The 26,787-nt window shown below is 51.4% G+C and overlaps 1 protein-coding gene across 1 annotated transcript in view; it reads right to left on the reverse strand.

Moving 5' to 3' along the window:
• SLIT1 (slit guidance ligand 1) overlaps positions 1–26,787 on the reverse strand; it is a 200,288-nt gene that overhangs the window by 3,509 nt on the left and 169,992 nt on the right. Inside the window, exons 26-36 of the mRNA XM_066240548.1 lie at positions 18,620–18,783; positions 16,460–16,584; positions 16,153–16,250; positions 12,815–12,954; positions 12,547–12,640; positions 8,396–8,533; positions 5,654–5,879; positions 3,467–3,597; positions 2,863–3,017; positions 1,035–1,323; positions 479–690 (exon numbers count right to left, since the gene is read on the reverse strand). Of these exons, the coding sequence (XP_066096645.1) occupies positions 479–690; positions 1,035–1,323; positions 2,863–3,017; positions 3,467–3,597; positions 5,654–5,879; positions 8,396–8,533; positions 12,547–12,640; positions 12,815–12,954; positions 16,153–16,250; positions 16,460–16,584; positions 18,620–18,783 (1,772 nt within the window). The remainder of the gene's footprint in view (positions 1–478; positions 691–1,034; positions 1,324–2,862; positions 3,018–3,466; positions 3,598–5,653; positions 5,880–8,395; positions 8,534–12,546; positions 12,641–12,814; positions 12,955–16,152; positions 16,251–16,459; positions 16,585–18,619; positions 18,784–26,787) is intronic.

The following is a 26,787-nucleotide window of genomic DNA, read 5'->3' on the forward strand; positions in this document are numbered from 1 at the left end:
GGGACCCTAAGGTGCCTGAGTCCTGGATTCTCAAGACTTCTCCCGCCCCACGCAGCACTCTCCATTCCAGCAGAAGCATCTCGGTCACGCAGACCAGGGAGGGCCCTGGGAAGGAGTCCCCAATCCTCAGACTTCCTGCTGCGTTCTGGTCCCCAGGTGATAGGGCCAAGATGCAGAGATTTGGGCAGGAGCTGCTCCCCTGATGGCCTCTTCTGTAAGGAGAGACCCCAGCCTGAAGGGGCACTTACCCCAGATAAGGGGGCTGCAGGAAGAGCTGGGCCAGGGAGAGATGGGGCCCTGTCTGGGGGTGGGACTCGGAACCCAAAGGGTGGGGGGGCACCAAAGCCCAGTGGCAGCCTAAGGTGCAGGAGGGGAGCACAGAGGGTTACTGAGATTGGGAGGAAGAAAACACCACGTTGCTAAAGCCAGCTGTGAGGAGGAACCCTGGAGAGGACCCATCAGGAGGGGGGCCCCTGACCTTGCTCACAGAGCTCGCCCGAAAAGCCAGGGTCACACACACAGTGTGCCCCCTTGGTGGCCAAGGCCTGGCAGTGGCCGTGCAGGCACTGCAGGCCCCCACACGGGTCTGCAGGTGCCCCGGCCTGGTTGCACAGGGCCCCCGAGTACCCATCCTGGCACTGGCAGCTGTACGAGAGAGCATCGAGGGGCACACACTTCCCGTGGACACACCTAGAGGGGACAGAGAAAAACACTAATCGCAACAGGCCAGAGCCAGTCCAAGGCCTGCCCGAGGGGACCCCACACCCCCAGTCTTGGCATCATGGGATATTGTCCCCAGATTGAAACACAGGGAGCAAAATGTGAGTCTGTGTTTGTCCCTACGGGCATCTCCTGTCAATAAAATTTGAAAAACAGAAAAAAAGAATAAAACCCTGCGTTAGGCCACATGTTCCAATTTTGGGATTTAAAAGTACTGTCTTTCTTCACCACAGGGAATGGGAACTTGCAGGGAAGGGAAGGGAGTTTTCAGGTGGGCAGGGCATGAGGGCTCCCTGAGCCCAGCGCAGGCTCACTTGTGGCCATGACAGGGGCCTTCAGCTGGCTGGTCACAGTGCAGGCCCCCCCAGCCGGCCTCGCAGTGGCACACGGGCCCCGGGGTGGCGTTGGGCTGGCAGATGCCATGCAAGCAGTAGAGCTTCCGGCAGGGCTCGCAGCCCGGCACCACGCCCGGCTTCATCCGCGTCTTGGTGAAGTCCTGCAGCTCATTGTTGATGTACAGGTTTCGGATGCATCCATGGAAGCTGCTGCCATTGAGAATCTGCCACAGGCGGAAGGCAGCCGAGTTCACGTCCACTGGCATCCCTGGGACGGAGGGGAGGGGGCGGAGCTGAGCCGAGTCAGGCTTGGACAGTGCCTGGCACCTACCTCTGAGTTCTGTTGGGCATCTCCAGTGTTCCTTCTTGCCCCTGGCCTCTGTCCTGTCTCTGCGACCCCAGGCCAAGGACCTCTGCTACCTTGGAGTGCTTGGACTGCTTCCCCAGAAGAAACGGGGAAGCTGCTTTCCCTGTGGTCGGAGCCTGGGGCACCAGGCCTGGGGGCAGCCAGCCAGCAGAAGAGGCCCAGTGCCTGAGTCTGGCTGCCCTTTCCCAGGGTGCCCTCCTTCCCTCTGGAATGCCTGTTTTTACCTCCCAGAGGCCCCAAAAGCAGCAGAGAACTGGGGCTTAGAGCTCAGGCGTATGGGCCCTGGCCGGTTGGCTCAGCGGTAGAGCGCTGGCCTGGCGTGTGGGGAACCCGGGTTTGATTCCCGGCCAGGGCACATAGGAGAAGTGCCCATTTGCTTCTCCACCCCCACCCCCTCCTTCCTCTCTGTCTCTCTCTTCCCCTCCCGTAGCCAAGGCTCCATTGGAGCAAAGATGGCCCGGATGCTTGGGATGGCTCCTTGGCCTCTGCCCCAGGCACTAGAGTGGCTCTGGTCGCGGCAGAGCGACCCCCTGGAGGGGCAGAGCATCGCCCCCTGGTGGGCAAAGCATCACCCCTGGTGGGCAGAGTATTGCCCCTGGTGGGCGTGCCGGGTGGATCCCGGTCGGGCGCATGCGGGAGTCTGTCTGACTGTCTCTCCCCGTTTCCAGTTTCAGAAAAGTACAAAAAAAAAAAAAAAAGAACTCAGGTGTATGGTACTTTGTCATCTGCTTTTGTGGTTACCACTTCACAGCGACCCTCTGAGGTAGGAGTTGCTAAACCCCACTGGATGCACCGGACTCTGTGACTGGCCTGAAGTTGCACAACTAGTCAGTAGCAGAGCTGGGATTAAAGCCCGGGTTCTCCGTCCCTCACGCCCGCCCAGTGCCTAGGCAAGGCCCCCACAGCACTGAGATAGCCCCGCTGCACCCAGAACCTGCTCGTCGGGACCTGGAAAGTCCACAGGTGGTGGACGAGGCCACTTTGCTGCAAAGGCTCTAAGGCCAGCTCGGCAGTCCCCAGCTGATGCAGGGACTCGGCATGTGGGCCTCACAGCAACTCTGGGCCTCTGAGGGGAATGGACCCTGAACAATGACAAGCCCCTTATGGCCCAAAGCCAAGGGGAAAGATGCCCACAGTGCAGAAGACAGCTGGGAAAAATCCTCCCCCTCCCCCCCCAGCTAGGCCTCAGTCCCAACTCAAGCACATATCCTCCTCGGTTAGTCTGAGCAGGGCGGACAACAGCCAGGCTCCTGGCAGCGCTGAACAATCCACAAACAGCTTGGCCATTCACCAGGACCCTCCCCGCCCCCAACTGGAATGCCCCCCCCCCCAGTCCAGTGCCCTGGGCACCAGCTCTCCTGGCCAGAGAGCAGCTGAGGCCCCACCTGAAAGGCTATCACCATCACCTGGTGGAGACGCTGGGGCAGAGCAGGTTCTCACCTCCCACATAGAGGGGGGCCTCGCTGTTCAGTGTGTAGTGTTTGCCGAAGTTGTCCATGGTCATGGGACTGCCGCCATCGATGGAGAGATTCACCATCTGGTCAAAGGTGACTAGCTCAACAGTGTGGAACTGCCCGTCATTGATCGTCTCAGCACTGTAAGAAGATGGAGTGCCCTCACCCCGGAGAATGAGCTCCCGTTCAGCCCATCCACACCCGGACACTTCCCCAGAAAGCCACTGGTGCAGCAGCTGCTTCCCAAGGGACGACAGCTCTCCAGGGGGAGACTGTGGGAACTTGGGGGCCCATGGCTTAGTCTCTCCTGCTCCCCTGGGGAAAGCTGAGAAGTTTGGGGAAGGGATTTCCAACCTAATCAGCCTCCCCATCCCCACTGAGGAGAGGAGCCCCCTGTGAAGTGGTCATGGGATGGAGAAGGATGGGACCACTGCTTGGGCCTCAGAGAGCCTCAGACCCAAGCCGGGCTGTACTCAGTGGTTCAAATGCCCTTTCCACTTGGGCAGCCCAGGTGCTGCTGGTCCAAATAATGACCGGCTCTTGGCCCAGGAGACTGCTGAGAGCATCTGTTGGGCATGAGAAAGTCTTACCTGTAGATGGCAGAGCTGGGGTAGCTGCCAGGGTCGTAGCTGACACGCACGTGGCCCTGGTACAGCTCCACTGCGATGTGGTCATTGTCCCCGTTGTACAGAAGGATCCCATTGTCCTCTGCTGTGGAGACCTGGTGGGCAATGGCACTGTCTCTCCAACCCCATCCCACGCAGCAGCAGCACAGGCTGGTAGGTGGAGCAGATGGGGGACCCACAATTGGAAGAGAGATGCTGTGTGCAGAACTGTCCTCTGCCTGCCCAGGTAACATGTCCTCCAAGGGGCCCTGACAGAGGCTGGAAGCCCCGGGTTTAAATCCTATCCACTAACAGTGTGGCCAGGGCCAGGCAGCAAACAGCAGATGGGCTGGCTTTGAAGCCTGGAAACTACGGGACAGTAGGGGAAGGTAAGAGCCCATCAGACCACCTGCCTGGAGATGAAAATCAGACCGGCAGCAGTGGGGCAGCCCACTCTGGTCCCCGGAGAACTGCCTTGGGGCCAGGGTGGGACCTCCAGAGAGGACAAATTCAGGACCTACAGAAAGAACAAGTTCTCTTTAACAGCCAGAGCCACCCAGACCAGGAAGTAACCATGCAAGAGGTAGATCCTGTTGTTGGAGCTGCGCAAGCAGGTGGGATTGTGCATTTAAAGGGAGATCCCTCTGTGATGCTATTAGAACCATGATCTTTTTCTTTCCTGCCAGTTCCTCTTCCCCCCTTTCTTCTGGTAAAGACCTCACCCCCCCCACCCCCACCCCCAGTCTGCAGAGCAGGCACATGGCCCAGGCTGGGCCTATCATAGCAGTCCATCTCCTGGGCTTTAGTGGTTGGTCCGGGGATGGGCATGTGACTGAAGGCAGACCAATCAGAGGTCTTCCCTGAGATTGTTGATTGTTGTCCCAACTAGGGCTGTCAAGGAAGAGTCGGCATGGGATAAACTGAGCCTCTCTAAGGATGTGCCTGAGGCGATGGATGGGTACGGTTTGGGTGAATTTTCTTTTTGGGGACAATTGGGCTAGCTGTGGTCTTGCTGTGTGGACCCAGTTAGGTGGACAGAATTTTGGAGAGTTGATAAACAGGAGGAGAGCAGAGTGAGTATGTTTGAGAGGCTTATTAGGTTCTGAGAACAAAGAAGAAGCCAGAACTAGAGAACGACGTGACATTTGGGATAGGGAATGGAATTTTGGGGAAAGAGAAAGATGATTAAAGAGAAGTTTAAAATATTTTACCATGTAATGTGCAAAATAATCTACTCTCTTCTTCTTCCCTAAGAAACAATTAGCAAAATCTGTATATTAGCCATCAATGCTGTTGAACTGGGCTTGTTTTTTTTTTTTTCCCCCTCAACATGATGTTCTAAGATGGAATTCAAGATATAAAATGGCAAAATAAGGAACCACATAACTTCTGGTTAAAGATATATGCCCAGTGTCAACTCTGGCTGTGCTCCAGCCTCATGAAAACTTATCGGCAGCGCCTGACCAAGCGGTGGCGCAGTGGATGGAGCGTTGGACTGGGATGTGGAGGACCCAGGTTCGAGACCCCGAGGTCGCTGGCTTGAGCGTGGGCTCATCTGGTTTGAGCAAAAAACCTGCCAGCTTGAACTCAAGGTCGTTGGCTCCAGCAAGGGGTTACTCGGTCTGCTGAAGGCCCGCGGTCGGGGCACGTATGAGAGAGCAATCAATGAACAACTAAGGTGTTGCAACGCACAATGAAAAACTATGACTGATGCTTCTCATCTCTCTCTGTTCCTGTCTGTCTATCCCTGTCTATCCCTCTCTCTGACTTACTCTCTGTCTCTGTAAAAAAATAATAAATAAAATTAAAAAAAAAAAAAAAAAAAAAAAGAAAACTTATCGGCAGCATTGGAGGCTGAAGCTGAGGGGTAGAGATAAGAGGAGGTAGAAGGGGATCCTTGTGAGTTTGGCTTTCTGGATCCAGTCATCCATGAGACCCCCACCCCACCCCCAACCCGATTTGTCTCTGAGATTGGTTTTGTGACCCAATAACCTTTCCAACTGAGCTTAAACTAGTTATAGCTGAGATACTGACACCCACATCCAAAGACTTTTTGACCAACACAGGGCCTCCCCATCGTCCTGGACAGGGATGCATCTTGATGCTCTGACCTGAGGCCAGAGTCCCCCCGCTGTCTGACTCCCCTTTGTAACCAGCACGCTGAGCACGTACCTGCAGCGTGATGTTGGCCCGTGGCCAGTTCTGCAAGTCAGTGAACTGCAGGTAAGTGTCCCGATCCACAAAGTTGACGCTAAGCAGCTTCTCACACTCGGGGCCCCCGAAGCCTGGGAGGCACTGGCACACGGGCTGGCTGCCCTGGTCCACGCAGCTGGCCCCGTTCTGGCACTCGGTCCCCTCACAGGGGCTCCTGGGGGCAGGAGTCTCACACAGCTGCCCACTGAGCGGGAAAGGACATAGGTCAGACAGGGCAGAGCAACGGGGCAAGGGGCACATTCCTCCCACCAGGTCCTAGAGAGAAACTCACTAAACATCTTGGGAAACTGGATCCTTAAGGTGACAGAAGATGCTCCTAATGAACACTTTTCCTGAGAGAACAAGGAGCCAGAAGGATGGTGAGAATCAAGTATGGCCCTTGGACCAGCAACATCGAAGTCACCTGGTTACTTGTCAGAAATGGAAAACCTACTAAATCTGCTTTTTAACAATATGCCAGGTGACTTGTGTGCACCTTAAAGTTTAAGAGTCATTCACTGCTCATGTCTCATCTTACAGAAAAGATGACTGAGACTTAAAACACAAGCAAATGAGGGAAGACTCAAATTACTAAAGTAAAGAAATAAAAGAGAGGGCATTACTACCAACAGGTAGTTCCAATCCATCTACAATAATCTATAGCATCAGTATTCACAATAGTCAAAAAGTGGAAACAATCCAAAGGTCTATCAACAGATAAATGGACAAACACATGTGGTCTAGCCACACAATGGTATATTATTCAGCCACGAAAAGGAATGAGGGGCCCTGGCCGGTTGGTTCAGTGGTAGAACGTTGGCCTGGGGTGTGAATGTCCAGGTTTCAATTCCCCATCAGGGCACACAGGAGAAGCACCTATCTGTTTCTCTACCCCTCTTCCTCTTGCTTCTCTCTCTCTATCTCTTTCTCTTCCCCTCCTGCAGCCATGGCTCAATTAAAGCAAGTTGGCCCTGGGCGCTGAGGATGGTTCCATGGCCTCCACCTCAGGTGCTTAGAAGAGCTCAGTTGCTGAGCAACAGAGCAATGTCCCAGATGGGCAGAGCACTGTCCCCTAGTGGGCTTGCTGGGTGGATCCCAGTCGGGGCACATGCGGGAGTCCATTTCTCTGTCCCCCAGCCTCTCAATGAATTTTTTAAAAAAAGGAATGTGGCTCTGTACCTTCGAAAACATGATAAGTGAAAGCCAGTTACAAGGGACGAAAGATTGTATGCTTCTGTTTATATGAAATATCCAGAATAAGCAAATCTATATACATGGATATCATAGATTAGTGGTTGCCTAGAGCTGGGGTGGAGGGGGTATGGTGTGACAGATAAAAGGTGTAGAGTTCCTTTTTCGAGTAATGAAAATGTTCTAAAATTGATTGTGGTAATGAATGTACAAATTTGGGAACATCCTAATAGTCATTGAATTGTACATTTTAACCAGGGGACTTGTATGGTATGTGAATTATATCTCAATAAAACTGTTAAAAAAAAAAACACAAAAGACCCAAGCAGATCATGGGAGGTGGGTGGCCAGAGAGAGGGCAGGTGCCGTCCTCTGTAGGGAATCACCCATTTAACTATGAACCCTTTATGACTTGGATTGAGGAACTTTAGTTAAAAGCCCTGAGTGACTGTCTCTTGGATGCAAACACCAAGAAAGTGTAAGTGGGTGACCTTTACGCAGACACAAAGGCATGCATGTGCACAGGCTTTAGGAAGTTAGCCTAGAGGTTCTGGATTGCCCCTTCCTTTGTGCTTGTTCATTAGCAAAAGAAAAGAATGTTCTGATCAATATAGTCCTTTCTCCAGGTCAGCAAAATGGCCTCTAATCATTCTTCCCCTTTCACCTGGCCTCCCTCCCTGTAATCCTATTCCCTCTGTTCTGCTTCTGATAATAAAAGCTAGGGGAGAAGGAGATTCAGGAGGTCTTCTTTGCCTCCCTTGGCAGGCCTCCCCCTCTTCCTCTTGACAGAAGTTTGTGTCTTGAGTAGGTTTTTTCCACCTGACACTGGTTGTTCCCAGCGGGCTGGAGTACTACAGTCCCCTCTCAACCTCCAGAGGAGCCAAGATGTGAAGGTCAATGACGTTTATGGCAGGATGTGTCTTCAGAGGCTCCCTGGGCAGGTAAGTGATGGGCACTGCCCAATATCTGAACCCACTTCCCACTTTCTCTACCAAAGAGGTTAGGGACCCTCTGCCTATGCTCTGAGTAGTTTAAATAACTTTCCCAAACTGTGATAGGCATAGCCATGGTTAAAACCCCAGCACTGCCTGACTAGGCGGTGGTGCAGTGGATAGAGAATCAGACTGGGATGCGGAGGACCAGGTTTGAAACCCAGAAGTCACCAGCTTGAGTGCAGGTTCATCTGGTTTGAGCACAGCTCACCAGCTTGAGCCCAAGGTCACTGGCTTGAGCAAGGGGTCACTCGGTCTTCTGTAGCCCCCTGGTCAAGGCACATATGAGAAAGCAATCAATGAGAAATTAAGGTGCAGCAACGAAGAATTGATGCTTCTCATCTCTCTCCCTTCCTGTCTGTCTGTCCCTTCTGTCTCTGTCTCTCTCTGTCTCTGTCACCATGAAAAAAACCCCAACCAGCACCTACCTCCCAGGCTATGAACCTCACTCCCTCCTGCTAACCATGCCAGTGGGGTCCTCCCAGACGAGGGGCTGATGCTAGGAGTCAGTCCCCGTGGTGTGGCCAGGGCCTCTCACCTGTAGCCCTCAGCACAGAGGCAGGAGTAGCTGTCGACTTCATCTACGCACTGGGCCCCGTTCTGGCAGCGGTGATCTCTGCAGTCATCCCGGTTCTCACTGCAGCTGTCACCTGCGTAGCCTGGTGCACACTCACACCTGGGGGTGGGCAAAGGGGAAGGTGGTCAGTCAGGAACCTGCGGGGCCCAGGTCTGACAGAGCCTCAAGGCCCTGGGGGGTCTACGGGGTCTCCTGGAAGTCAAACAGAGCCCTGGGTATAAAGATGCCATGGAACCCTTTTATAGGACAAGAGAGCTTGTGTGGGTTTGGGGGGACTCTGGGTTGGGAGGGACACCCAGCAGCAGGAAGAGATGGGAATCTTGTCAGGGAGGACCCACACTCACCACCAACAGCACGGCCAGAGCCAGACTTCAGCCCCGTCCGGACCTGCCCGGCTGCTCTCCAGCACACGGGCCTGAGTCATAGGGCTCATCCCCCCCTCCTCCCCAGCTTCCCCAACGGCCCCAGCCCAGCCTCCTGGCCCCAACGGGGCTAGCGTCCACCTGTCTGTGAGTGCCTGAGTCCAGGCCCACCTCCAGCTTCCCCGCTTGCACTGTGCCTCACTGCTCACCTGAAAACCCACTTCGGCCAACCATTCGCCTATCAAATAAATGGCACATCCTCCACCCCTTTTCAGTCACGGCCTTGCAAGATGCTCATTCCTGGGCCTGACCTGTGGTGGCGCAGTGGATAAAGCGTCGACCTGGAACACTGAGGTTGCCAGTTCGAAACCTTGGGTTTGCCTGGTCAAGACACATATGGGAGTTGATGCTTCCTGCTCCTCCCCCTTCTCTCTCTCTCTCACTCCTCTCTCTCTAAAAATCAATAAATAAAATATTTTTAAAAAAAGATGCTCATTCCTGTTCCTCCCACACCGGGCCCACCCTGTGGTCACACCTGTCTCCACTGGCAGCACCCCCCACCCATGGACACTCCTCTGCCTTCACTACTGTTGATTCCGGAGTCTTCTCTGCTCTCTCCCTGCCTCAGTCCAGCCAGGCCAAGATCTCACCTCCTCCAGGAAGCCTCTGATGAACATCCCAGCCATCACTGAGCAAACTTTTGTTGGAAACCCTTCCATATTGCAAACTCCACAGCCTGGCAGGTAGGTGCTCCTGCCTGAATTTTTTTATTTATTCTCAGTGTTTATCAAGCTATAAGAAGTACCTTTCTACACAGTACACACACACACACACCTGAAACTATACTTATCCTTACTATATAAAACAGTACAGTCGTCCTTTGCCATATTGCAGTTTACTTTCCACGGTCTCACTGTATCGCGGATTTTTAAAGTGTATATATCTAATTTTGTACCACGGATTTTTCACTATATCGCGGGATTTGTGGTAGATAGGTATTTTTATATATTATTTTAATTATTTTGTGGTAAAATATGCGTTTTCTAGCCTAAAAAATGAAAAACAATTAAAAAAATATTAAAAGAATATTAAATTGAAATAAAGCCTTAAAATACATATAAAAAATAAAATAAATATAAGCTTGCTACTTCGCGGATTTTCGCCTGTCGCAGGGGGCTCTGAAACCTAACCCCCGCGATAGAAGAGGGACCACTTGTATTACGCTCTCTGATAATTTGTTTTATTTTATTTTTTGTGACAGAGACAAAGAGAGACAGAAAGAGGGACAGACCGACAGAAAGGGAGAGAGATAAGAAGCATCAATTCTTGTTGCAGCACCCTAGTTGTTCATTGATTGCTTTCTCATATGTGCCTTGACAGGACGGGGGCGGGGGGGTAGCTACAGCGGACCTAGTGAGCGACCTTGGGTCCAAGCTGGTGAGCTTTTGCTCAAACCAGATGAGCCCGCGCTCAAGCTGGTGACCTTGATGTTTCAAACCTGGGTCCTCCACATCCCAGTCTGATGCTCTATCCACTGCGCCACCACCTGGTCAGACTGTTTTATTTCTTAATGTTAATCTTTTTTCTTTTTTTAAGTGAGATAGAGAGAGAGATAGAGAGGAAGGGAGAGAGATGAGGAGCATCAATTCTTTGTTGCAGCACCTTAGTTGTTCATTGATTCCTTTCTCATATGTGCCTTGACCAAGAGGCTACAGCAGAGCCAGAGATCCCTTGCTCAAGCCAGCGACCTTGGGCTCAAGCCAGTGACCTTGGGTTTCAAGCTAGCGACCTTTGGGCTCAAGCCAGCAACCATGGGTCATGTTTATGAACCCATGCTCAAGCTAGATGAGCCCACGCTCAAGCTGATGACCTTAGGATTTGAAATCTGAAGCCTCTGCAATCCAGGCCGATGCTCTATCCACGGCATCACTGCCTGGTCAGGCTTAATGTTAATCTTGACCCACCCAATAATTGATCACAAGCCACTGTTGGGTCTTGAGCAGCAGTCCGAAAGTGTTTCAGTACCTAAGCTACCACCCACTCCATTCTCACCCATTCAATCATTCATTCATTCATTCTTTCATTCAATAAGTGTACTGAATACTTGCTGGGTTCCAGGTATAATGACAAGCACAGCTGAGCATCTGTCCCATCTTTCTTCCAAGACAGGGAGTTGAGAGGACATGTGTACTCATCTTGCAGTGTGAGGGACAGTGTGTGGTCTCACTTTATCCACCTCTGAGGCCCACCTCTCTGAGAAGCAGGCATGCCACTTGATCTGCCACTGCTTCTTGGTCTTCTGTGCCAACCCCACCCAGCAGCTCATCCAGGAGGACAGTGTTTGTCCACTATTTGGATGGTGGCTTCCAGGTGGCCTCTTGTTCTCATACCCGGGCCTCTAACACCCTCTGGCTCTTCCTTTGCCCCGGGGCCTCCTGCTGGACCAAGGGCTTCCTGTTGACTCCACCCCCCTACCCTGGCCTGAGTGGCTGGGGGTGGGTCCCTTAGCCACAGACCTCAAGTAGTGCTGCCCTGACTGGCAAAACAGGGGTCCCGGAAATGACACTGCTTGAAAACTGCAGATGGGAGCAACATCTAAAAACCCATGACTGGCCCTGGCCGGTTGGCTCAGCGGTAGAGCGTCGGCCTGGCGTGCGGGGGACCCGGGTTCGATTCCCGGCCAGGGCACATAAGGTAAGCGCCCATTTGCTTCTCCACCCCCCCCCTTCCTCTCTGTCTCTCTTTTCCCCTCCCGCAGCCGAGGCTCCATTGGAGCAAAGATGGCCCGGGCACTGGGATGGCTCCTTGGCCTCTGCCCCAGGCGCTGGAGTGGCTCTGGTCGCTGCAGGGCAACGCCCCGAGGGGCAGAGCATCGCCCCCTGGTGGACAGAGCTTCGCCCCTGGTGGGCGTGCCAGGTGGATCCCGGTCGGGCTCATGCGGGAGTCTGTCTGACTGTCTCTCCCCATTTCCAGCTTCAGAAAAAAAACAAAAAACAAATAAAAACCCATGACCTTCATATCACATGCAGTCTTCAGGCAACAAAGTGCTTCCACATACACCAGCAATGACAATGGTGATAATAAGGACCCCTTTTCAAACCTCCTGTGGCCAGACAGGTTTCAGAATGCAGCATTTTTGGATTTTGGAAAGGTAATACAGTACCTACAACTGTGTATTATGTGACATCGTAATGGGGGCTAGGGCCGCCCCTCAGTTAAACATGCTCACAGTCCTGCAGCAGCACCTTGATCCAGTCACGCTATGTGGATGGCTGTTGACCATAAGTAGTCCCATATCTGTGGGATCAGTTTTTATTACTAAATATATTCAGATCAGATCCGATCTTGCTATCAAATCAACTTTTGGTTTTCAGACTTTCGTGGGTTTTGTAACTGAGGATGAGAAGTTGTGGGTCTGGAATAATAATAGCTATTATGAAGGATTTATCAGGTGTCAGACACGGAGCCAAGTGCATTTGTTCAGCTGGTCCTGACAACCACCACAGGAGTAAGCTTCTGGTGCATCCAGTTTGCAGATGAAAAAACAGAGGCTCCAAGTGGTCAAGCCATCCATTCAGGGACACGCTGCCAGCAAAGCTGTCCCCTTAAGCACCCCCATTACCGATTCACAGGAACCCTGCACGGCTGAGACCAAGCCCACTTGACAGGTGAGGGAATAGGATGGGGAGGGGTTTGGGGTGACTTAGCAGCCCCTGCCCTTCCCTGGCCCTGGAAATGGGCATCACTGACCTGGGCCCATCTGGGGTGCCCACACACCGGGCCTCGTGCTGACATGGATTCAAATCTGGGGAGCAGAAGTCCACCAACTGTTCACAGGTCCTTCCTGGGGAAAGAACGAGGGAGAGGCAGGAGAGAAGCTGCCCCCAGTGCTCTGCCGGGCAGCGGCCCAGCGGAAACCTCCTGCTGACCCTGAGCCAAGGCCGCCCCCCTGCCCACTGGAACGGGGCTCAGGGTATGCATGCTCGCCCCCACCTCCCCGGACCTCAAGCCCACATACCCGCATACGGCCGGGGGCACTGGCAAGTGTAGTTGCCCAAGCCGTCCACACAGCGGCCCCCGTTGGCACAGGTGTGCTCCACACAGTCGTCGCTGTTCACTCCGCAGGTCGGCCCTTCAAAGCCAGGCGGACAGGCGCACCTGCGAGGCCGGGAGGGAGGGAGAGGCGAGTGGGCCCACGGCCGGAGCAGCAGCCTGCGGTCACTGGTCATTATCATCGTCCCAGAGTTTCGGTCCCGACTCCAGGCCAGGCCGTTGCTTGGGTAACAGAGATGAACAAGCCCAGTTCTACACGTGTGGGACTCACTGTCTCGTGGGGGAGATGATGAGGAGACAGGCAACCAGAGGACAGGCGGTGGGTATCCGGATAGTGCAGTGCCGCGGCCAGGAGTGGGAACAAAGGGGCAGGGGACGCCTAGCCCCTCCTCGGGGAAGAGGGCAGGGATGATGATGAGAAGTTAGTCAAGGACCCTGATGGGAGCACAGGAACGGGGGGGGGGGGGGAGACAGTGGGGGCAGAGTGTGTGCAGAAGGCTGGAGAAGACCCTAAACCCAGTCCTCTGGGAGGGGTCCTGTTCTCCCAGTTAGTTCAGGCCTTCAGGAGCACAGACTTCAGGATCAGTGAGCACGGGGCTGCAGCAGGTTTGGAGAGCACTGGAGACCAGGGTCTTCATACTGGGTGCGCCCCGCCCTGGGGTGCCTGGGCTTTTCCAAGGGGAACGTGGGTCAGAGAGGTCTGAGAAATGAATTTCCGGGTTTCCAGGCTCTGCAGGAACTCCTCCCGGGACTGATCTGCCCAGAGCTGCACAAGGGTACGCACACCTCTCCCAGCCCGTGTCTAAGGTGGCAAGTGTCTGAGGCCTAAGATCCCAGGGCTCCAAATAAAGGGACAATTAGGAATATTAATATTTTGAAAGTGAATGAACAAATGGCTTTTTCAGGTCAAGGGGTTTCAAGTCCATGTGTTAAAAATACTTGAAGGAAGACCTCATGGAACTGTCAGCTGGTAGAGCATTAAAAATAATTTCTGATCACAGCTCACTCGAGTTTTTGACCAAACAAACTCAAGGATTTCCAAGACTTGAGTGACATGTCTATAATAAAACTTCTTCTAATCTTATCTGTTTATGTGAATGAATTTTATCAGCATTTATAGCTATATATATAAAGCTCTACCTATCTCATTAAGAGATGCATCTAATAAAATTCTACTTTTATGTGTAATAACTGTCTATCAAATTTTATATATAATACAGTAATGCTGTTTTGATCAATTGCATATTATTGGTAATTGTAATGACAACTCAATGCAAAAGAAACTTTTACATAAGAGACAGAGTCAGAGAGAGGGATAGACAGGGACAGAGAGATGAGAAGCATCAATCATTAGTTTTTCATTGCGCGTGGCAACACCTTAGTTGTTCATTGATTGCTTTCTCATATGTGCCTTGACTGTGGGCCTTCAGCAGACCGAGTAACCCCTTGCTGGAGCCAGTGACCTTGGGTTCAAGCTGGTGGGCTTTTTTTTTGCTCAAACCAGATGAGCCCGCGCTCAAGCTGGCGGTCTCAAACCTGGGTCCTCTACATCCTAGTCCAGCGCTCTATCCACTGTGCCACTGCCTGGTCAGGCCAAAAGAAACTTTTAATCAGAGGCTTAGAGTCATAAGAAATAAAGAAAGCTTTAAATTTACACTTAAATACCCATGTTGGTGGTAGAGAAATATGGCAGCAAGCTCAAGAAAAGCCTTTCTGACATAAAAACAGATTACATTAGAAGAGAAATGGGAGGGGGCGTGGGAAGTAAAATGGAAATATTAGTTCAAGAAGAAAAAAAAGAGGTAATTTTTTCTTTTGTATTGAATTTATTGGGGTGAATTTATTGGGGTGACACTGGTTAATAAAATGAGGTAAATGTTTAAACTGTAAAAAAACCCCAACTTGTGTAATTTTTTCTAATGGTATCAAATTGCTATGTTCTTCAGATTCCATTGGAGAATGATGAAGGAGTCATAGCTTTATTTTTAAATGTTAATATTGAAATACCCTAAAAACAACCTCCTTCGCAACAAAAAATTAAACTTACAGTGAAAAATTTTAGTTGTCACCCTAAGAAAGTGTGAGGACATATGTAGTTTTTAAATGTGTTTGGGGGGATGTGAGCAAAAACGTTTGAAGCCCACTGTTGGGGGGCATGTCTCGGAGTTTACTTTTCTCCCCATAAAGATGGGGGTGGGGGGCAGGGGGGACAACAGAGGGGTTTTAAGCAGGCTGAAGGGATCAGCTTTGCATTTCTGAAAAGGCCCTTGTAAGACTCAGGGTTGAGGGGTAACTCAGGGAGGCACCCTCCTTCTACTTGGAGAGCCCACTCAATGGCCCCCAACCTGTAGGGCTGCTAGGTATCGGGGAGGCTACTCACAAAGGCACCTCTATCTGCCCAGCAGGGGGTCTCAGCCCCTCCACTCTCCACAGACATCCCCACCAAGGAGTCCAGGGAACAAGGAGGGGGCTTGGATGGAACTGCTGCCCAAGCCCAAAGGAGGACTGAGCCTATGGTAAGGATGTCGTTGCCAAGGCAACAAGGGGCTGCTCTCAGCCAATGAGTGTTTTCCTTTTTATACCTGGTCATTTGGATTGGTAGAGACAGGTTTGGCCATTTCTGCCAGTAGATGCAGAGCCAATTTGTTCAGCTGGCAATTTATTTTCAGCAACTAAATACCAAGTATTCTTCAGAAGAACTCTGAATCCAGGAGAGCTCTGGGAATTGCAGTGTTTATTGAGGGGTCCTGGGGGAACAGGGTCAGTGTGTGGAGAGGTGCTTGCATGGTGGCGTCAGCCCCGGAGAGTTTGAGAAGCGGCTCATGAGGCCGGCCCATCGTTGAGCTGTGGGAAACTGGCTGCTCTGTGGGACCAGTGGGACCGTGAGACAGCGGAGGAAGCTCCGGAGGGCATGACCAGGACTTGCCCCACCTCTGGGCAGGCCTCCTACCTTGGGAGCCTGGCGTGGTGGCCTGATTGGAAGGAGCTGGCTAAGGGCCCTGCCTTCATTGATACAACATTGATACAACAAGCAGATGTTTGACTTCTATTAGAGGCCTCAGGTTAGCAAAGATTATAGGGTTTTAAAACGTCCCCAAACTGCCCCTTGGCACTGCCGCTACATATGCCCTTGGCCATGAATTCTCAGTGCCATCTAAGAGCAGAGAGAGGCCTGGAGCAGGAGAGGGCAGCTCAGCTCCCAGCCCCAGTGGCGCCCCCTTTCCGAGGAGGAGGGCACTGCAGCTTGGGTGCTGGACCCCGTCAGCACCCCACCCGCCAGGTTCTGGACTCTCTAGAACTCACGTGAAGCCGGCCTCCATGTCCTCCCGCGCGTGGCAGGTCCCACCGTTGTCACAGGGGCCGCTGGAACAGCTGTCCAGGGACACCTCGCAGTCTCGGCCCTGGGGAGCAGGTCAGTGATGGGACCAGGGAGACCCGGGGGCTCGTGGGAGCCCACACAGACAGCCTCAAGCAGCAGCTCAGCCTGCCCGGGCCAGGTGTGCTTGCTCAGTCTCGGGGCACAGCGGGCAGAGTGGGGAACAAGACGGGACCAGCCTTGCCCCTCGACACTCGGGCAGCCCGCCTCCTCCCTGTCGCAGCCTCCGCTCACCTTATAGCCGCTGGAGCAGGTGCACCTGTATGCTTCAAGGGGGTCGTTATGGCAGCTGCCCTGGTTCTGGCACGGGCTGGACAAGCAGGGGTCACACTTGGCCTGCACAGCCCGAGTGGGGGGACCTGAGACAAGGGGGAGGGGGTTAAAGCTGGGAGGAGGGGTTAGCCCCCCCCATCTCAGCCCCTTCAGAGACGGGTGGTAGGAAGCCCCTTCAGAGACGGGTGGTAGGAAGCCCCTTCAGAGACAGGTGGTAAGAAGCCCCTTCAGAGACGGGTGGTAGGAAGCCCCTTCAGAGACAGGGGGCAGGAAGCCCCTTCAGAGACAGGTGGTAAGAAGCCCCTTCAGAGACAGGTGGCAGGAAGCCCCTTCAGAGACAGGTGGCAAGAAGCCCCTTCAGAGACAGGTGGCAGGAAGCCCCTTCAGAGACAGGTGGCAGGAAGCCCCTTCAGAGACAGGTGGCAGGAAGCCCCTTCAGAGACAGGTGGTAGGAGGCCCTCTCCCCAAGGAAATTTTTGCCATTTCCTCTGAGTCACGTTCATCTTCCTCTCACAGGCCCGTCTCCAGCCTTCTGACCCCGTTTGTGGGGTGGAGTTAGTGACAGTCCCCGCTCCCTGGTGCTCAGGGCAGGGCCATCAGTGCGGGAGCGCCAAAGTCGCTATGACTGAAGTCAGGTGGCCTCTTCTGGTTCCCTTCCACCCTGCTGAGGCCACTGCCCCCAGCCTGCCACCCCCTAACCAGTGTAACAAAGGTGACTGCCTCCGCAGGGAAAAGGCGCAGCTCTGCAAGGCCACACGGAGGAGGAGAAGGTCCTGTCCCGTGAAGCCGTTTCTCTCCATGGACAAAGGGGGAAGGACCATTTCCCATCACCTCTCCAGCTACGAGGGTGACCTGCCCCAGCCCCTCCAGGACCCACTGGTCACCTGCCCTTCCTAGAGCTTGGAGGTGGAGGACCGGCAGCCAGGCTGCCTGGGCACCTCCTAGGAGGGCATTAGGACCTCGCAAGAATAACCAGAGCAGCCAGCTGATTCAGCTTCCCACTCAGACTCCTTCCGGAAGTGGAGAAATATCAGTTCTGCTCAAAGGCACAAGCATGACCAGCAACAGAAACCCTTCCAGTAATAACCGGAGGACGGAGGACGCCCAAAGGGACTCCTCAGACCAGGTGGGGGATTCTGCTTCTTGACCCAGGTGCTGTTACCTGTGTGTGCTCGGTTTGTGAAAATTTAGTGAGCCATTCACTTATAGTCTGTGTACTGTTCCGTTATGCGTGCTGTATATCAACAAAAAGTTTTAAAAACGTATTTCTCACCAGTACCAACACCACCCAATCAAATAAATCCTGAGCAAATGTTTCAACCTAAATCAGCCTGCTCCCAACAGCCAACAGCTACGCTGCAGATGGGACCCCTCTGAGCTGTTACCCCTGTGGCAGCATCCTGCACACTGGGTGGCCCAGGGCCTCCTCATGAACCCACAGCTGTCAGTTACATTTCCCACGGTGGTCTGTGAGCTTGCAGAGGGCAGAAGCGCGCCGCACGACCTCCCTCCGCCCTGCCCCCCCCCCCCCCCCCCCCCCCGCACTGTGCCCCAGCATACAACACAAAGCTCCAGGCCCGGGCAATTCTCAGCCACCTCCCCTGCCCAGCAGGGTCCTGGGGCTTGGGCTGTCCGTCAGTCAGTCCCTGAACAGCATTTACAGACGCCCAGGGTGAGGCCTTCAGAGCAAAGCCTGAGCCTCTGATCCCATGTTTCTAAAATGTCAGGAGTGGCTCCTGGGCCCAGCGGCTCGGGGCTTTAAGCTAATTGCTGAGCACAGTTCCTACCAAAGGGAGGCCCAAGTGCTCACAGTGCCGAGAGGCTTGAGGCTTCCAGAAATGTGTTGCTATTTTTACTTTCCTTACATAACCCCAGGGAGGGATTAAAACCCTTACACTACAGCCTGAGATTCTTCGGCCTGGCTTTTTTCATTCATTGTTCCATCAGGATTAGAAGGCGGCCATGCCAGGCAGTTGCAGAGGCCCCTTCTGCCACCTGACCCCTCTGCCCAGCTGGTCACCACAGGCACATCTGGAAGGCCCAGCCGGGGTGAAGCAGGCGCTGTGGGGGGTACGGGTGCGAGCCGGCAGCCTCCACCTTTCCTCACGCTCCTTGGCTCACCTTGGCATTCGAACTTCTTGGCAGGCGTGGTGAGGAGCAGCTTGCCCTCCATATCTGGGGGCCCAGCGCAGCGGGCAATGCCTGGTTCCTTGTAGCCCGTCTTCACCCAGCTGGACAGCCAGCGGAGGTGGCAGTCACAGTACAGGGGGTTGGCACCAATGGCCCTGGTTCAGAAAGCAGAGAAGCAGGCATTACAGCTTTGGTTTTCCACAGGGCACAGGGCATTCCACCAGGGGCTGGCAAACTCCTAATTTCACGATCAGGTACTGTCACCCATACAGTTTCAAGTCCTTTACATGTGTCACCTTACTTTGTCCTCACCACACCCTACTATCCCCATTTTACATGTTGAAAATGAGGCTCAAACAGGTGGCCCTTGCCTAAGATTGCACAGAGAAAGGGAAGAGGTGGGATTTGAACTCGTGTTGTTGAGGCCAGAGCCTGTGCCTGCATTGCCCCCAGAGCGCACTGGGGAGAAAGGCACCAACATCCACCACTGTGGAAGGTGCGTCTTCCACGTGGCGCACCTGATCCTCTCATTAGCCCCACAGGGTAGCCTCTCCCTCCATCTCAGAGACGGGGGAACTGAGCCTCCTGCGGAATCAGTCACTGCCCTGAGGTCACACGACTAGGGAAGGGCCGCTCCTGGATCCAGGCCCAGAGCTGTCTCCCTCTGAAGCCCGGACTCTTTCATGTTTCTTTTCAGTTTTAGTCAAACAAGGAGTAAGTACATGGATGCATTCTCACTGTAAACCTCTTTCAAACGTTGCAGACCAAAGTCTCTACCTCACCCAACACTGTGAAGGTACTAAATGCCACTGAATTATACGCATTAAAATGGTTTGTTTTATATTACATAAATTTTACTTCAAAAAATTTTAAGGCACATTCCTACATCACTGACGGAGTGCAAAAGGGAATAACACTGATTCTGTGATATCTATGAAAGTCCCAGTACGGTTGCCTTCTGACCCACCAATTCTGTCTCTGGGAATTTGTCTCACAGATCTACCTGCATAAGTGCATAAAGACATCTGTCACAACATTGTTTGTAATAAGAAGACTGGAAATCAGGGTTCATTAGTGTGGGAGTACTTACATAAACCACCAAACATCCACATTATAAAAAAGCCTACCCCCGCTGACCCCGCCAGCCACCGGATACGTGGTCATCGTGCTTAAGCCTGGAGCTGTCCAGACCTTCCCATAGTCACATGTATCATGTCAGAAATTATATCCACCCACTAGACATCATTTCCGAGCAGCTTGCTTCTTGTCATTGAACAGCATGTCTTGGAGATCTTTCCAGGTCAGTGTATACATGAATCCATGTCATTTTGTCAGCTTGCTTCACAGCATCCCAAAGAATGGACGCCCATAGCTTACTAAGCCATTTCCCTGTTGCCAGACATTCTGGTCATTTCCAAAGGCAGTCAACACTGTTGTACATGCCTCTTTGTGAGGAAACATTTCTCCGGAACAGAGCCTAGACGTAGGGTTCAGGTTGCAGAGGAAATGCGTGTAAAAAAAACTGTTAACAGCTGCCCTCCAGAACAGGTCATACAGATGTACACATACCAGCAGTGTAAGGGCGCGCCTGCCCCAACATCATATACGGCCAACCTCCTCATGTTTTACCAGGCTGGTGGCCAAGCTCCTAATCTCACTGAACCACAATGAGACTAAGAGATGAACAGAACATGGATTTGGGAACAGGAAGGGGCCAGAGTTTTTTTTTTTTTGTATTTTTCTGAAGCGGGAAACGGGGAGAGACAGTCAGACAGACTCCCGCATGCGCCCGACCGGGATCCACCCGGCACGCCCACCAGGGGCGACGCTCTGCCCACAAGGGGGCGATGCTCTGCCCCTCCGGGGCGTCGCTCTGTTGCGACCAGAGCCACTCTAGCACCTGGGGCAGAGGCCAAGGAGCCATCCCCAGCGCCTGGGCCATCCTTGCTCCAATGGAGCCTTGGCTGCGGGAGGGGAAGAGAGAGACAGAGAGGAAGGGGGGGGTGGAGAAGCAAATGGGCGCTTCTCCTATGTGCCCTGGCCAGGAATCAAACCTGGGTCCCCCGCACGCCAGGCTGATGCTCTACCGCTGAGCCAACCGGCCAGGGCCAAGGGCCAGAGTTTTTTGATCCAGCAAATAGAAGATTTCAGAGCTTCATGTCTGATCACTGATAACCATTATTTTGAAAATACAAGGCTGTATGAGGTCAGTGAGAATGAGCACATATTAAGTGACCGATAGATACGCAGTGCCATTTTCCATCTGTTTCTGGGCAACACAGAGGAGGTGGTTCCCCTCAGAAGTGTGTGGTCTGATGAAAGCAGCATCCACTCTGAGCAGGAATGCCCCCAAATAGCACATCTGAGGACTGTGTGTTTTAAAAAGCAGGCTGAACGAGACTTGGACTCTGGCCCCAGTGCAGCTGCTCACTGCCCGGGTGACCTTGAGCGGCTTGCTTTACATCTCTGGGGCTCCCTTTATGACTCGATAAAGAGCCTGCAATCTGGAGAGGGGCAAAGACAAGCACATATGACCTACAATGGGTGCCGAGGGACCGGTGCAGCTTGGAAAAGCCAGCTCAACCTCGACGTGTATTTAATTTCTTTCTGTCCTGATTTGCTGACAGCATCCATCTTGGCTAATGGGGTAGGAGACATTTCCACTGAACAGAACTAGGGCTTCTCAGAAGCAGAGGAAGCTCAGACATGGATGTTTTTTTAAGTTCCTGTGTGTCCGTGTGTTAAAGAGAGAAAGAGAGAGACATTTAAATAACAGGAGCACAAAAATTGTGCTATATTTGAGATGTTTACATTAACCACATTAATATGTTTAACATAACAAGTGCAAAGAGATGTAATTATGTCATTCACATGATAAATAGAGAATTTAGTTTAAAACATTATTTGTAGTGTACTCTGGGGGTGTGGCCTGCTGATACACCGCCCATCTAAGGTTTATTCTGAATGGCTTCTTCTTTCAGTCCTGTTGCTCATTTACAGAACCTGCCCAAAAGGCTGAATCTGTGGCCACAGGGAACGTGGAGGCCTTGACACATTGTAGGATCGTACCAATTCCCCATTCTCAGATATATACCCCCCATAAATGGCGGCAAAGTTGCACCTCAAATGCAAGTGTTCCTTTCTGACTCTTAATATAAAAAAATAATAAAGAATAATAAAAACTACCTAAGTCAATATAAAGCTAATCAAAACTCGAAATTCTGGCTTGACTGACAGACACGTGCTTTCCTCGTTTCTGTCCGGAGCAGACCCCGCGCCACACCTGATTTCCGTTTCAACCTTTAATTTATCCAGTGGCCGGGTTCCTGTGGCTCATTCAGCAGTACTACTCGTAGTTCACGCTCAGCTGGGGACCCGTTTCCCAACAAAAACTACTGTGAGTCAGTGGGGAGTGGGGAGCCACAGGCAGCTAGGCTGCTCATCAGCCCAGAAGGACTGTGGATTCGGTCCCCAACAAGTGTATAAATAACCCTGTGTTGTTGATCTTTGGCGTAACTGGGAAAGAGATGAAACAGTAGATATTAGGTGTGCTCCTGCCAAGACCCTGCCGGGCTTCTCTTCATGTAACTGAGACCAAAATAGCTTTCCTGTGGCTGTTTGACCGAGGCGCCAACTGGAGAGTTTAGCATGTACTAAACTTCAAGATCTCCTTCACCTGAGCCCAGCCTCCTCCCAGGCAATTTATTTGTGCACATCACAGTCTCCTTCTGTGGGCCAGAGTTTCTAGAGAGCAGGAACCTTAAAGCCCAGCTGTGCCTGACAACAGCAGGCGTCGGTAAACACTGGCTGAGTCAAAGCTCACCAAAAGCATGAGAAAAGCAAAAACTTCAGCATGAAAGTAAATTCAAAAAGAAAAGAATCATCTATCATCCCGTACATGTAACTCACTTAATTTTCATACATTTCCTTCTAGTTCTTGTGTTATATATGTACATTTTTTAAATCAGTGTACCATCTTTTTTCTACAAGTTATTTTTTTTTAATTTATTTATTCATTTTTAGAGAGGAGAGGGAGAGACAGAGAGAGAGAGAGAGGAGAGACAGAGAGAGAGAAGGGGGGGAGGAGCTGGAAGCATCAACTCCCATATGTGCCTTGACCAGGCAAGCCCAGGGTTTCGAACTGGCGACCTCAGCATTTCCAGGTCGACGCTTTATCCACTGCACCACCACAGGTCAGGCTGTACCATCTTTTTTTATTCTACATTTTCATCAAATAATAAATTACAGTGTCATAATTATAATTAACTACTCACTATTCTGTCATATGGGCATTACTGAATCATTTCGTACTTACTTTTCATACCAAATTCTTAATGAATTCAGAAATCTAACTTCCCGGCATGTAGCAGATTAGAGGCAACAAAATGCCAGATTATAGAAATGAAGAATGATGTTGGGGAACCTTGATACCGGACCTGACACATAGTAAATACTTGCTGATGGATGGATGGACAAGACAAGTGGACAAAAGCTGAGAGATGTCCGGGGTACTAAAACCCAGGCCAGTGATGAGCACTCACAATTCTTATGGCATGTTAGAACCACAGTGGCCGTTAGAAATAATCTTTGTATCGGCGAGGAAAAAGGCCTGGAGAGATGTACAGATTGTCTGAGATCTTAACGCAAGTTGTTGCAAAACAGAGAGCTAATGCCACGTGTTCTGTTTCCTAATCTAAATTTATTTATTTATTTATTCATTTTAGAAAGGAGAGAGAGGGAGGGAGAGAGAGAGAGAGAGAGGAGAGAGACAGAGAGAGAGAAGGGGGGAGGAGCAGGAAGCATCAACTCCCACATGTGCCTTGACCAGGCAAGCCCAGGGTTTTGAACCGGCGACCTCAGCATTTCCAGGTTGATGCTTTACCCATTGCACCACCACAGGTCAGGCCTGTTTCCTAATCTAGAGTTGAAGGGGTTGAAATGTGGCGGACCTCACCCTGCGCCACCCCGCTGGCCCCCCCTCCCTCTTGCACACTGCCAGTGAAGAGGAGAGGCCAGGAACAGAGGGCACCTGCAGGAACAGGAACACTGGATGCTAACTCTTGGGCATCAACCCCCCGACTTGTTGTGGAGCCATAAGCATGTTCCTCCCTTCAGACTGCACATGGCCTTTGTGAAGCCCAGAGTGAACGCGGTGAGTCTCTACCATCCTTTCACTATTCCTTGACTCCTCGTAAGTGTTCAGGAAACCCTAAGAGTGTGCCACTCTGCCACTCTTCCACACAGAGGAGATCACGGACACATGTGTGCACTTACACACGTATTCCATAAGTATCGCAGGTGCACACACCTGAACACAAGCACATGCACGTTTCCCAGGCTACTGCCTCGTTCCATTCGAAACCCTGAGTATAAAGGGCAGAGTTTATTCGTGAGATTGCTTCATAACAACGAGAGATTTCTTTCACTCTATTCTCTATGGATGCTGTCTCATAGAGAAATGGGGCTTAGAAGTAACAAACAAACAAACACATTGATCAGTAATGTGCTGTTCCACAATTACCCCTTACTGATCTTTACGTCTTACTAACTGGATCCAGCCTTATTTCACTGTTCTAAAGAAAATCTAAATTTATAAATCAGTATGAGCTCAAATTTTGTTTTGAAAGGTTTGGGTTGTTTTGTTTGTATGTTTGTACAAAACATGTTGTTTTCTTCACTTCCCATTTGAAGAACAAAACCTCTAGATTTTGAGCTGGATTCAAGATCGGAATGTATATTAGGTATCATTCTCTTTTCATGGGGAAAGACGAAAGGTTGTCAACTTTACATTTAAAACCCAAGCCTAAAAGAGACACAAAAGGGGGGATCCAAAGGCATTTCAGAAAGGTGGGCCAGATGGTTGAAAAGGCCTCGCCTGGTGAGGTGGAGAATGAAAGCAGACAGCTGGCACAGCCCAGGGCTAAGCAAAAGAGGCTCGCGGCCCAGAGTAGAGGCAGACCCTGGCACCCAGCAGAGACAGGCATCTCCAAGAAAATGAGCTCGTAACCAAAATTTACCAAACACAGATGGAAAGACTCCCTGGGGAATGGGAGTCATCAAGTGCAACGAGCAACACTGCTCTTGCCTGGCCTTGGCTAGAGCCTCCCTCTCCAGCCAGGCTCCCTCCTGCCACCCTCCATCCGATCTGGCCTCCACAGGGCACCATGGCTTTCCAAGAGTTTTCTACAACTTAATTCTTCCACCATCCCTTTCTACCTATAGAATGAAGTCCACACTCCTTAGCACGGCACAAAGGCCCATCACAATGAAACCCCAACATTCCTTTCTAGATGCGTCTCTTCCCACCCCTCTCCTCACCTAACCAACCCCTTTATCTTATGCTGGACAACATTGCAACCCTGACTGTGTCATTTACTTTCTTGCCTCTGTGCCTTTACACATGCTGTTCCCTCGGCCTAGGATGTCCTTCTCCATCTTCTCCAAATGCCAAATTCCTAGTTTCTTTCCAACATAAATGGCACCTCCTATGTGCAGCTCCTCAGAGTTTTCTAGAGTTAGTTGCTGCTGTCTTTGAATTAATTCTTATAACGTCCAAGGTAGTCACAGAGAGAAGAATCCTCATGTTAGTAAATTCTTTAGCACCTCCCTCACTGTAGTTACTCAAGACATATTTATTGAAGCAATTAAAAATAAATAAAAAACTTTGGAATCAAAGTTAAACAAACCTAAGTTAAGATCCCGTCTCTGTCGTTTCCTAGCTTTATGACTTAGGGAAGCTACTTAACTTTTCAGTACTTGGGACTATAAAATGGAAATAATAAATCCTACCAAGACAGAACCCCTCACCCATTCCACTGCTGTGGCAGACATCACTAATCAATCACTGCACTCTTCCCACTGAATCCAGATTCCCCTGGAATCTTCGGTGTGGGCTTAAGGCAGTCCCCATCAAATCTGTACAGCCGATACACAGCATAAAACTTTCTTCTCATTTTGGCCATGAAGTAAACAGGATACCACAGAGAAAGTTTTCACGTGCAGCAAAATATTCATACCAAGCAGACCCTCAATGAATGACACATGATTATGTTATTTCCTCAAGTCTAAAATCTTTGATGCACTACTGATTTCCCATGCTTTGGAAGGGGAGACGAAATATTATAAGATTTAAATATAGAGATCACTATAAAGTACACTGATTTCAGAGACTAAAATGTGGAAAAGGTGAGTCTTAGAACTGAGACAATCCAGTGAGATTGTTGAGTGAATGAACTTCAAGGAGAGACTCTTAGGGGGACCCCAGAAGGCTCTCTGGCCTGGCTGTGCCTGCCCCCAGGCCCTGGCACTGGGGCATGCAGAGGGCAGGAGGGTGCAGTGACACGCAGGGTCCCAGCTGCAGCCCATCCGGCCAGAACGCTGCCTCAAACTGCAGCTGAGACTCCAGGAGAGAACGCTCTGAGCCCGGACTCCCCTCCAGAATTAGCCCACTGCTTTTTTGTTTCTTTACTTTTTTTTTTTTTTAGCGTGGTAAAATACATTTAACATAAAATTTGCCATCTGGACCATTTTAAGTGTACAGTTCTGTGGCATCAATTACATTCATTGTGTTTTGCAACCATCACCACTATCTGGTTCCAAAACTTGTTCATCACCTCAAACAGAGACTCTGCGTCCTTAAACAAAAGCTGCCCATTTCTGCCTGCTCCCAGCACCCAGCACCCAGTTCTCCTCTGTCGCTACGACCTGTACTACCTTGGGGACTTCGTATTGGTGAGGTCACGCACTACTTGTCATTCCGTGCCTGGCCTGTTCTACTTCGCATCTCCATGTCATCGCAGGTGTCAGAGCTCCATGGCTGGATAATCTCCCAGTGTACGGATACACTACACTTTGTTCGTGTCCATTCATCTGCTGATGGACGCTTGGGTTGTTTGTGGTTTCTGGCAATTGTGTGAATGATGCTGCTGTGGACATGGGTGGGCAAGTATCTGGGTCCCTGCTTTCGGTTCTTCGCAGAATGGACTTGCTGGAGCATACGGTAATTCTACAGGGAGCTTTTTTTTTTTTTTTTTCTTTTGTATTTTTCTGAAGTTGAAAATGGGGAGGCAGTCAGACAGACTCCCGCATGCGCCCGACCGGGATCCACCCGGCACGCCCACCAGGGGGCGATGCTCTGCTCATCTGGAGCGTTGCTCTGT

Source organism: Saccopteryx bilineata, chromosome 7 (assembly GCF_036850765.1).
Source record: "Saccopteryx bilineata isolate mSacBil1 chromosome 7, mSacBil1_pri_phased_curated, whole genome shotgun sequence".
Lineage (NCBI taxonomy): Eukaryota > Metazoa > Chordata > Mammalia > Chiroptera > Emballonuridae > Saccopteryx > Saccopteryx bilineata.